A 12,949-nucleotide genomic window follows, 5' to 3' on the forward strand; every position below is an offset into this window, starting at 1 on the left:
TTCTTCTTCTTCTTGTTCTTCTCCTTTTCCTTTTCCTTCTTCGTTTCCTTTTCCTTTTTTTTTTCTTTTTCTTTTTTTGTTCCCTGACTATACTTTTTCTGGAGAGCTACCGAGCCTACCAGGACATGCAGAGTGGCTGGACTACTGCAGTTTACTGTGGTTGCTGTTACGCAGCCCGGGTTTGTTAGTACCTTCTTTATACTCCACAAATGTTAACATACTGCATTATCAGGGGCTCCTGGTTTCTCCTGTGTATTGTTTTTCTTCTCTGGAACATCTGCAGGTTGTCCAGTCTTCAGCCATGACTTGTTAGATGTTCATCCGTTGTGTATGAGAAGCCTGTCTTTGTGTACCTCTACTCATGCCTGTGACATCTTCCCACACCCAGGTCTTCACAGAGTACTTCAAGGAGCTGGAAGAGGAGAGTATCCGGGACAACTTTGTCATAGTATACGAGCTGCTGGATGAACTTATGGACTTTGGCTTCCCCCAGACCACCGACAGCAAGATTCTGCAAGAGTAGGTTACTGTTTAATGCAGCAGCTAAAGTCACCCTGTAGTGAGAGGGATACGGAGGCTGCCATATTTCTTACCTTTTAAGCAATGCTAGGTGCCTAGCTTACCTGCCGGTCCTTTTGATTTCTGTAGTGTCTCCCTGTAACAAGTATGCAGCTAGTGCGGGCAGAGTTTAGTCAGGGCATTTATCTATATACTCATACTGGGTCTGTGGCAAAACCTATTATTATTATGTATTTATATAGTGCCGACATCTTCTGCAGCACTGTACAGAGTATATTGTCTTGTCACTGTTTCCATGGGAACAAGTCAAAACAAAATTTTTCAAAATGGACTTGTAGTTTTTGAGAAAATAGATAAAAAAAAAAAAAAAAATCAAGGGAAAAAATGCATTTTAAACTTGTATAAACAGGTACAAAGGGCAGATGTGACACAGAGGGGGACATTGGAGGCACAGAGGAGGTACAGGGAACAGAGATGGCACAATGTTCTGACTTAAGAACAGATTCAGGTTAAGAACGAACCTACAGTCCCTATCTCGTTTGTTAACTGGGGACTACCTGTACTTAAAATGAACTGGAGGGGAGAGTTATATGGAGGCTGGCATATTTATTTCCTTTTAATCAATACCAGTTGCTTGGCTATCCTGCTGATGCTCTGCCTCTAATACCTTTAGCCATAGAGCCTGAACAACCACTGCAGCCAAAGAGATCAGCAGGGCAACTGGTATTGTTTAAACGGAAACAAATATGGCAGCCTCCATCTCACTCTCACCTCTGGTTCACTTTAACACTTTTACACCCCTACAAGTGCCTAACCCTCTCCTAAAATCTAACACTAACCCCCCAGCACTCAACTACTAGCCATTCAGCTGCTAAAAGCCAGTTAACTAGAGTAAGATGAAATGCTGTAGCCAATCGGCCACAAATTGCTGATTGGCTATAATCGTGTTGCCACCTTGGTGCCGTATAGCCATAATTTACATTAGTGTATTACACTGCTACTGACTGTGCCCAAAAAACTGCTTTGCACTTTCAAGACTGAACAGAAATGGACCAATTCCCCAGACAGCTCTTTACATGTTTTTTTTTAAAAAGAACCTGTAATAAAGAAAAGTGCCTCTGGGGGTTACTTGCCTCGGGAGGGGGAAGCCTCTGGATCTTAATGAGGCTTCCCCCTTCCTCCTGAGCAGCACAGATCCAGCTCTGGCTCCCTCAGTCACCAGCAGATGGAAATATTTACTTTGGAAATCCAGTGCAGGTGCAGTACAAGCTTCCCTCTCAGGCTCCAGCAGAAATGGCCAAGCCCAATTGTGTACAGTCTACTGTGCAAGCATCTCGCGCCTGCGCCGTATAGCAGACCTGATCAGGCTCCTCCATTTCATAAGTAGTGAAACAGTTATTGCTGATTAAATAGGGGCATGACTTAAAGAGACACTGAAGAGAGAATAAATCTCGCTTCAGAGCTTATATTCAGCAGGGGCATGTGTGCCCATGCTAAAACGCCGCTATCCCGCGGCTAAACGGGGGTCCCTTACCTCCAAAAATCACCCCCCCCCCCCCCCAACCCCTGCAAAATCCACGACCAACTTGGTCATAGATTTTGCTGCAGTTGAGGCAGGGCTAACGGCTGCAGCCCTGCCTCTCAGCGCCGTCTATCAGCGGCGCATTGCCGCCTCTCCCCCGCCCCTCTCAGCGAAGGAAGACTGAGAGGGGCGGGGGAGAGGCGGAGATACACGCTGATAGACGTGTGTGAGGCAGGGCTGCGGCCGTTAGCCCTGCCTCACCAGGAAGAGATCCCCGGGACTCCACGAGTGGATTTGGGAGGTAAGGGACCCCCGTTTAGCAGCGGGATAGCGGCGTTTTAGCAGGGGCACACGTGCCCCTGCTGAATATAAGCTCTGAAGCGAGATTTATTTTCGCTTCAGAGTCTTTAGACGTCAAAACTGCTCTGGTGGATGAGGAAAAAGGGGCCTAAATGAGAAGTAATTGCCAAATGTGCTGTTGGGAATGCATGAAAGAAAGGTAAAGGTATGAGAGCCAAGTGGGTAGCACAGAGTATGTTTTCCTTGAGGTTTCCTTCCTCATCTGATAAATTAAAGGATACCCGAAGTGACATGATGATAGACATGTGTATGTACAGTGCCTGGCACACAAATAACTATGCTGTGTTCCTTTTTTTCTTTCTATCTGGTATGTAAGTGGCTGACTCAGTCCTGACAGGAAGTGACTACAGTGTGACCCTCACTGATAAGAAATTCCCCTTTTTATCTCTTTCTTGCTCTCAGAAGTCATTTTCTGCTAGGAAAGTGTTTTATAGTTGGAATTGCACATACACATGTCTATCTCATTATGTCATATGTCACTTCGGGTATCCTTTAAAGCTCAGTGGTGGCCATTTTAGTTTATTATGTCCCTCCTTGTCAAAAACAGATACATCACACAGCAAGGGAACAAGTTAGAGACGGCTAAGTCTCGTGTACCCACCACCGTCACAAATGCCGTGTCCTGGAGGTCTGAGGGACTCAAGTACAAGAAGAATGAGGTCTTCATAGATGTCATAGAATCTGTTAATCTATTGGTAAGTGCCTAAAGTCTTGTATAGCCCTTTCTGTTATGGGGGTGAAGGGCCATCAGCACGGGCCTGAGTTGCAAGGGCTGAGTTGGAGACTGAGTTTGAGTTGGCTTGTGCTTGGACAAGATGATCCACCAGGTTGATCACTCGCTGACACAGAGATCAGGGTCGCTGTACACACTAGATTCTCAGCAGAGGTGGCCCCAACGGCCATCTTGGGTAAGAACCATCTAGAGCAGGGATGTCAAACTGGTCCTACGAGGGCTGAGGTCCTCAAACATTTATGACGCAGCTCAAATTGATCGGTCTGAATCAGGAATGGTGTGGTCCATCAGGTAGAACACATTAGTCTTTCTCAGTCCATCCTAAACACTGGCATGGATCTGGCCCTCCGGGCCTGGAGTTCCACACCTGTGATCTGGTGTGTGCACAGGACTTGTTATCACTTGTTCATCTCTAATGATTACATTTCTATATTCCAGTGAATTTTCCTAGAGCGAATAAAGCACATGAGGTTGATGAGACAAGATTTTAAGACTTTATTGCCTAGTGTATTATTGATTCTCTTCTTTTTTGTTCCCTCCCTACATTAGCAGTGTAAGCTGTAGTTTGTACTTGCCACAAACACAGGTTTGTCATCTGTACCCCCCATGTCATTGTATTGTGCTATGTAACATGTTGGCTCTTCAAGTGGAACCGGTCATATTGCCACTGCCTCAGTAGCTTCCAAAATTGTTATTGGATCACTAACTGTAGTAGATAATTCTGAGCAAATACAGCAGAGAGTTTCTCTTGCCACAATTCGGTGGGTCTAGGCATAGGAGAGATAATTTTCCTCACTTGAGAGCTTTTTCAATGAATTAGATATAAGATCTCCAAGAAATGCCGACTTTTAGCATTTCTTAGTTTTTTTTTTCTTTTTTTTTGCGCATTACTTTGGGACAACAGTAAGTAGATTAACTATAAAGGCACCAAAGAGCAGGGAAGCAAGTTTGTATCATGTTATGTAAGACTCTTACTCTGCTATAATAATAATTCCAGCATCCTCCGTAAACCTGATTGATGTGTTTTTGTTTTAAAGCGGATCAGAGATGAAAAACTAAGTATGACAAGTAACTTGTCTATATATCTTATCTAAAGTTAAAGGGAATGTCCAAGCAAAATAAAACAATGAGTTTCACTTACCTGGGGCTTCTACCAGCCCCATGCAGCCATCCTGTGCTCTCGTAGTCACACACTGCTGCTCCAGTCCCCCACTGGCAGCTTGCCGACCTCGGAGGTCGGTGGGACGCATTGCGTACATTTTTACGCATTCCCGCTAGTGCAGAAACATTAACACATACATTTTTACGCGTTACTGGTTCAATGCGTAAATTTTTACGCATTGAACCAGTAATGCGTAAAAATGTATGTGTAAAGGTTCCTGCACTAGCGGGAATGCGTAAAAATGTACGCAATGCGTCCCGCCGACCTCCGAGGTCGGCAAGCTGCCAGTGGGGGACCAGAGGATCCATGAGTGACTACGAGGGCACAGGATGGCTGCATGGGGCTGGTAGAAGCCCCAGGTAAGTGAAACTCATTTTTTTATTTTGCTTGGACATTCCCTTTAAGATAGTTTACACAGCAAATCTAGCTGCAAACCGCTTTAATAGAATATGATTATTTCTTCCTGTGATACGACAGCAGCCATGTTGTTTGTAAACATTACACAGAGGCAGGCTTACCGTATCTGTATCTTGAGCAAAAAACAAATCCCCTCTCCTCCTCTGCCTCTGAAATCTCTGGCTAGTAACACCTCCCCCTCCTCCTGCCCAGACTGAGCTCCCATGAGCCCTTGCAACTGTCTGAAAGTGCCTTGGCTCTCTAAAAACCTGTGGGCGTGGCTTATTTAGTTTATAGGGAATTAGAGTATTAAAACAAAAACAAAATAGTATTTGGCTTGAGGAATGCCCGATAACCTATAGGAAAGGAACACAATTATGCAATGAGTAAGTTCATCTCGGATCCACTTTAACCACTAAAGATTCCTGGATCTTACTTTAATGCCCAGGAATAAATGCTGCCACTGTCACTCTTGCATGTGCATGAGCACTCAATCAATGCTAACACTCGTGCACATGTGCTCGCCTGCTTAAATGTGAATGATCGCTGCTATATGAATTTGCAGAAATCATTCAGTAAAAGTTAGAAAAAGTCAGGCAGCAACAGGTAGGCGGCACAATTGTCCCGGCGACATCACAAGTTGCTCTATGATTGTGTTTTCTGCAGGTGATTTTGAATTTAGCGTCAAAATACAGTACAATTAGAAAGTCTGATGTTCCCATCTGTACCTAGTGCCATTCCATTTCATCTGCCAGTGCATATTTTTCACCACAGGGAAACAAACAAAAAAAAGGGCAGGGGTATACACTTTTTCTGTATGTGGCAGAATGCTTGCAATTTAATAAGTGTGTTCCTTGTTGTCTCACAGTATTATTTTTTTCTTTTTAGTATAGTGTTCACCCCTAAGCGTGCATACCTTCAGTGCCTGCCACCTGTAGCCATCAGATGCGGTTGCTATGGTGACAGTTCAGAGCCTCAATGTTCTACAGAGGCATCTCTGTACTATTGCCTAGCTATGCATCTATAAAGCACCAGGGGCCCCAAAATGTCACTCTAACAATTGGATCCGATCGCTACGGATGTACAGGCTGGGTATCGTGCTCTTCTGCACGCCCAACTAGTGATAAAATAAGGCATATGTGGTATCATTTTACAAGGGAAGAACCAAACATATATTTGTAAGGTGTTTTATAACCATGGCACTTGTCATTGGAAAATTAGGAAGGATGAAACGTGGAGAATGTGTGTATTCAGGGGTGTAGCGATAACCATAGCAGCTGCTATGGGGCCCTGAAGCAGAGGGGGCCCAGGTGGTACTTTGTGTATTCACTATTAACCTTTTGTGTTCCTGCACCCCCTGATTATCAGTGCCCATGGACTATATGCAGTGTAGATTGCACAAGAATGTAAACAGCCAATTAAGTCATCCATAAGGGTATGGGCAGGTAGCATAACAAGAGTGCCGACATCTAAAGGGCCCCATGAAAGTTTTGCTATGGGGCCCCAAAAAACTCTAGCTATGCCATTGTGTATTTTCTGCATTTTATGTCTAATCTTCCCCGTAAATTGCCTGTAAAATTGAATCATTTTTGGTAAAGAAATATCTAGAAAAAAACCCTGTATTGTCCTGAAAGAAAATATATGTATTAGATGTGATAAGTACAGTGATGTATACGTTATTGCTGTATCAATACACAGCTGAAATGTCAAAATTGCAAGGAACCAGAACTGGTTAAGCAAGTTGAATAAAGCCTAGATAACAGTTGTTTAACACATCCGACTAACGATAGATTTTGCCGTTTCAGAAGACAATTGCTGTCAGTTATTTTTGCCGGGAAATGTCATGTTCAGCAATGTCGCCTGTTTATGTGCCAACTTTTATCTACCGTGTGTACAGACCTTTATACTGGTCAGGAATGTCATGTTTTAAATTTAGCTACTATGAGAACCCTCTTTTCCTGGGTTTCCTGGTACTGCTGTAATAGCCGATCTTCCTCTTATATTCCACGCCAAATTAATCCATGCCATGCACTGATGAGGATCAAACAATCCGAAACAGTCTGTATGCATGTTGGATTATTCTGGCTCTGTACAAATTAACAAGCTGACACATCATTGCATTCCAGCGGTTCTGGAGGTGTGTTTAGCTTCCAAGGGTACAATGGTTAATTTGCATATATTCAGCAGTGATGCACTGGGAGACATCTCAAGCTCACTCCAACCTGAATTATCGCAAATTCTTTCTGTTTTAAGAAAGCAAACTTTTGTTCTTCTTATATTCTGATCTGGTTTCTTTCAGGTGAACAGTAATGGCAGCGTGCTACTGAGCGAGATTGTGGGCAGCGTCAAGCTGAAAGTCTTCCTATCGGGGATGCCCGAGTTGAGGCTTGGCCTGAACGACCGCGTCCTTTTTGAACTATCAGGACGTAAGTACCGGGCACTGAGGGAAAAGGGGCTGTCTTCTCAAATGTTAAAAACCTAATCTAATATACGCTGCTTATTGAAATTGCAAATAATTCTGAGTTAAAGGGAAGGTTCAAGCAAAAAAAAAAATGAGATTCACTTACCTGGGGCTTCTACCAGCCCCATGTAGCCATCCTGTGCCCTCGTAGTCACTCACTGCTGCTCCAGTTCCCCGCTGGCAGCTTTCTGACCTCGGAGGTCAGGGCCACATTGCATACATTTTTACGCATTCCAGCTAGTGCAGGAACAAAAATTTACGCGTTTCACCACTAACGCGTAAAAATGTATGTGTTAATGTTCCTGCACTAGCGGGAATGTGTAAAAATGTACGCAATTTGGCCCTGACCTCCGAGGTCAGAAAGCTGCCAGCGGGGGACTGGAGCAGCAGTGAGTGACTACGAGGGCACAGGATGGCTACATGGGGCTGGTAGAAGCCCCAGGTAAGTGAATCTCATTTTTTTTTTTTTTTTTTTTGCTTGGACCTTCCCTTTAAAGAGTACCCGAGGTGGTGGTTCAGGGGGGGGGGGGGACGATGGGACATAGAGGCATGTTCCCTGCTGCAGGACATGCCTCTGATCTCCCCATGCTGCACTCTGCCCCCCCCCCCTCCACACCATGCCGTGCTATAGGGATTGTTGCTATTCTAGAGGTATTCCCCGCTCAAATGCCCACTAGGGGCGTTCCTGCAGGCTTTCACCAGCTGCCATTGGGCAGCTCTGCCTCTTCATGGCCACACCCCCTGCCTCCCTCACACTGCTCACGGAAACCAGCTCTTCCAGCGTCATAACGCCAGGGGTCACAGAACCACAAGTGCAAGAGTACAGACCACCAGAGCGGCGGGGGTGGCGGCTACCTGATGTGGTTTTTTTTTTTTTTATTTATTTATTTATTTTTTATCATCTTTAAATGCAGAATTATGCAGCTTGAAAATGGACCGATTGAATCCCACCAAGGTGATTGGTCTATTTTCAAGCTGCATTAATGTGTGTATAACATTTGCATAATCCTGGTTCAACTCGAAATACCGGTAATTTACATCTTCTTGACCATCCATATACAATGTATGTTTATGCATGTGAGTAGGGGCTTAGTACCAAATATCTTTCTACAAGGTAACCCGGAAAAGTGTTGGGTCAACTTGCAGGGCGATATTGGATATGGGACAGGGTTAATTTGATGAAAGATATTGGGTAAAATGCCAAATCACCTTGATGGCAGATATTAAATGGAACCTGAAGTGAGAGGTATATGGAGGCTGCCGTGTTTATTACCTTTTAAATGTTACCAGTTCCCTGGCAGACCTGCTGATCTCTTTGGCTGCAGTAGTGTCTGGATCACACACCTGAAACAAGCATGTGGATTATCCTGTCAGGCTAAGAGCACACTAGGCAGAAACGCTAGCGTTTCCGAAAACGCATTTTTGCCACTAATGAAAGTCTATGGGCCGCATAAAAAATAACTGTGCCTTTACAATGTGCATTTTCAAAACACACAAATTGATGCATATTTCTCTAAAACACAAGTGAAAGGCACATAAATGTATTCCAATGGAGATGCAGAGGACTGTTTGTTTTTACACGTGTTTAATTAAGTAAACTAGTGACCTTAGCCCGTTTAAAAACGGGCTAGGTCTATCAACACTCCGCCGCGCGAGAACTCACGCGGGCACGCGCACACCCGCCGCGGGCGGCCACATACCTGCCGCCGCCGCCGCCGCCGCCGCCGCCGCCGCCGCCGCAGCCTGCCCAGCAGCAACATTCCGAGCTCTAACAAATCTGCACATGCGCACTGCCACTTTGGGACACAAAACCCCTGGGACGCAGAGACACAGGGGTTTTATTATATAGGATATTACTGTATTTTGTTACATTGAAAAAGTGAGACTGTTGAAAAAAAATGCTCAAAGAATGCATGAAAAACACCAAAACGCACCCAAAAATGCTGAAAACTCATACATTGACTAGTTCAAGGTCTGTGGCTAAAAGTAGTAGGTTTGATTCACACATAAAGGCGTCCTGTCAGTTTTTCACAGTTGGCATACGTTTTGTATGTGTTTCTATGGATGTATTCACACATAAAAGGTGTACAGTTCCGGTCCAGTCAGGTAAAACTGATGCGTAACGGACAGGACAGTACTGGACCGGACAGGAAATGAGCAGATTTATGTGTGAACCAGGCCTTAGAGGCAGAAGATCATCAGGACAGCCAGGCAACTAGTATTATTTAAAGTGGATCCAAGATAAACTTTTACTCATTGCATAATTGTGTACCTTTAATATAGTTTATAGGGCATTCCTCAAGCCAAATGCTTTTTTTGTTTTAATACTCTAATTCCCTATAAACTAAACAAGTCTCGCCCACAGCTCCTTTTGTGCCTTGGCACTGTAGCAAGGGCTTATGGGAGATCAGTCTGGGCAGGAGGAGGTTACTAGCCAGAGATTTCAGAGGCAGAGGGGAAGAGAGAGGAGGAGAGGGGACTGATTTTACACACAGGCAAGCTGATAGCATCTCCAGCCCTCAGCCTGTGACAATGTGACAAACAGAACATGGTTGCCCTTATTGTATCACAGGAATAAATAATCATAAACTTTTGAAGCTGTTTGTAGCTAGATATGCTGTGTAAACTATCTAAACTTTAGATAAGATATATAGACAAGTTACTTGTTATAGTTAGTTTTTCATCTCGGATCCACTTTAAAAGGAATTACATATGGCAGCCTCCATATCCTTATCACATCAGGTGTGTTGCACAAGTTACACAGAAATATATACAATTAATCAATAAAATGTTTCTTGCTTTAACAATATAAATATACTTTTATGTGAAAGGCTTAGAGTCCTGTTGACAACAGAAATTTACTATTATGTTTAGGTCCAGTTCTTATTGGCTCTATTGGCAGAGAAGGGCTTACTATGTGATGTCTGATTAAACCAGCAAAGAGCTGACAGACAGTGGGGAAGGAATTGGTGTTGGGAATTTCTCTGTCACCTCCCTGCACGATACAGATGGCTGCTCTTATTTGCTCACCAACACAGGTAATAAGAACAAGACTGTGGAGCTTGAAGATGTGAAGTTCCACCAGTGTGTCCGCCTGTCTCGCTTTGAGAACGACCGCACCATCTCCTTCATTCCCCCAGATGGCGACTTTGAGTTGATGTCCTACCGACTGAACACCCAGGTATCTTGTGTACTAAGCACAGTACTATTGAGTTACACAGTACCTGTGACCATCTGATAAGATGAGTGGATCTTTCACAATGTGGACTGGTGAATGGGGCAGATATTCACTTGCTTTGGACAAGCCTTACTAGGGCTCAATTTAACTATGCATGGACAATAAATTCAGTTTCATAAATATAACGTATCTCATCTTTACAGTAAAACTCTGCAGATCACCGTGGTGGCCACATCTGGAGTATGGGATACAGTTTTGGGCACCTGGGCGTAGCAATAGGGGGTGCAGAGGTAGCGATCAGAGGCAATAGAAAAGCTTTGCAGATTAGCTTTTTGTCCCTAAGCTTTTACAACAGAGATGATCTGCGTATGGAGAAAAAAAAGGTTTTGCCATCCATCTAGAAAGGGGTCCTTCACAGACAGTGGTTACAATTTTACCTCAGAAAGTACTTATGGCAAACTCTATATCTGCAAGAGGGCTTGGATGTTTTCCTTTATGCTGGGAATACACCATGAGATTTTTTGGCAGGTAGGCGGTTCGATAGATAATTCCGAAAAAACGAACGGACAGTAAATCTGCTGAAAAATCTCGTTGTGTATTCCCAGCATTACATTGAAGGGCATCCACAACTATAATTGCGAAGTAGTTACCAGGAGAGTTGATACAGGGATTTATCTGACTACCATCTGGAGTCGGGAAATAATTTTTAGCTTTTAAGGCTAACTGGCCCAGGCCTTGTAGGGTTTCTTTGTTTTTTTTTGCCTTTCCCTTGATCAACTTGAATATGTGCGGGTTCAGGACAGCGGTCTTTTTGCAAATCATCCAAAAACGCTAAACGCAAATGCGTCGCCTGCACAATTTTCAGGCGATTTCCCGGCAATCGTGTTACAGTGCTATAGAAGCGCTAAACACAATCGCGAAAAAATCTCCAGGTGTGAATGGGCCCTCAGGACTGTGAAACGTGCGTAAGGCACTACCAACAGCCAGGTTCCTTTTTTCAAGATGCCCATTATATTAAAGGGGAACTTAAGCCTAAACAAACATACTGTCATCAAGTTACATTAGTTAGGTTAATTAGAATAGATAGGTAATATAATTTTTTACCCACCCTGTTTTAAAAGAACAGGCAAATGTTCGTGATTCATGGGGGCTGCCATCTTTGTCATGGGGGCAGCCATCTTTTTGGTTGAAAGGAGGTGACAGGGAGCATAAGACACAGTTCCAACTGCCCTGTGTCCTGATAACCCATCCCAGCTGCACACACTAGGCTTCAAATGTCAAATTAAAAGTGTAAAAAAAAAAATAAAAAAAAAAAATTGCACCAAAACAGCAGAAAGAGAGCAACATCAGAAATCCCATCATGCTTTGTACAGCATCAGGGGAAAAAAGCCCGGGCAGTTTTCTTCTGTGCAGCTAAAAATGAGGCTTGTATAAGAGAAACAAAGTTCTGATGCTGTGAAACTGTGAAAGAAACACCAAGCCTTTTCAGTGCTGCTGAGTCGATTTTTAGTCCGGAGGTTCACTTTAACCTTTTTCTTGTATATCTTGGTATCTAAACTTTGTTTATGGTTTTCAAATATTGAGTGCGTACAATTTAACATAGCCTAACCAATTACATAGTTTAGTTGAAAATATGACATCCGATCACCACCACTGGGAATTACCTAGTAATTATAGCCGTTGATGATCTTCAAGCCCCCCTTTAAATGATCTATCTCACTGTAGATAGATGGAAAAACCTTTTTTCATCCATATGCAGATCATGTTACTTTGTACAGCACCATGGAATATGTTGGCGCTTTATAAATCAATAATGTATTCAGAGGCGCTTGGCCCGGCTACAGACCTGCACTGTACCTACTCCTACCTGTTGCCTGAAGAAGCGAAACCTGCGAAACGCGTTGCATTTTCCCCTGGAGTATGTAAATAAATTTGTTCTGCTAAACTTTGTTGGCATATCTTGTGTCTGTTTGGAGGAGGTAAATCCACCACTGTCTCCACAAATTTTAAACTTTTTTTGGCCTTTTTTATTCTTCTGGCGCCTCTGTATCCCTGTTACATTATAATGTCCCCTTGTCTTTTGTACAAACTTAGGGACAAAAGGCTCATCTGCCAATCTTTAGTATTTATACATGTTAATCGGGTTACGTTTCAGTCATGTTTTTTTTGTTTGTTTTTCCCCAACCTAACTGAGCCCAGTTTGTACAACCTTTCTCGGTAAGTTGAGATCTTCCATTCCCCTAAATAATTTAATTGCCGGTCTTCTTACCTGTGCTAGAATGTCAACAATCTTCCTATAGTGTGGTGCCCAAAACTGTATCCCATACTCCAGATGTGGCCTCACAAGTGAAATATACAGGGAGCCACCGTTAAATTGTGTCAACACCAGTAACCCTTTTGTGGGTTGGTATGATCATTGTTGAAATATTCTGTTATTATCCAATATTGTTATGTTTTGCGATACTTAAAGGGACTCCGAGCAGTGCAGAAACTATGGAAAGATGCATATCATTTTAAAGCTCTCCTTCTCCTCTTTCCAATGATATATAAACCGCCACCCTACGCCTTTTAGTTTTCGCTATTTTCGCGATTGAAATTGCAGCGGCCGCGATTTCGAT

At 43.4% G+C, this 12,949-nt stretch overlaps 1 protein-coding gene across 1 annotated transcript in view; it reads left to right on the forward strand.

Moving 5' to 3' along the window:
• AP1M2 (adaptor related protein complex 1 subunit mu 2) overlaps positions 1 to 12,949 on the forward strand; it is a 52,473-nt gene that overhangs the window by 18,770 nt on the left and 20,754 nt on the right. Inside the window, exons 4-7 of the mRNA XM_068274369.1 lie at positions 389 to 519; positions 2,949 to 3,096; positions 6,992 to 7,118; positions 10,192 to 10,334. Of these exons, the coding sequence (XP_068130470.1) occupies positions 389 to 519; positions 2,949 to 3,096; positions 6,992 to 7,118; positions 10,192 to 10,334 (549 nt within the window). The remainder of the gene's footprint in view (positions 1 to 388; positions 520 to 2,948; positions 3,097 to 6,991; positions 7,119 to 10,191; positions 10,335 to 12,949) is intronic.

Source organism: Hyperolius riggenbachi, chromosome 3 (assembly GCF_040937935.1).
Source record: "Hyperolius riggenbachi isolate aHypRig1 chromosome 3, aHypRig1.pri, whole genome shotgun sequence".
Taxonomy (NCBI): Eukaryota; Metazoa; Chordata; class Amphibia; order Anura; family Hyperoliidae; genus Hyperolius; species Hyperolius riggenbachi.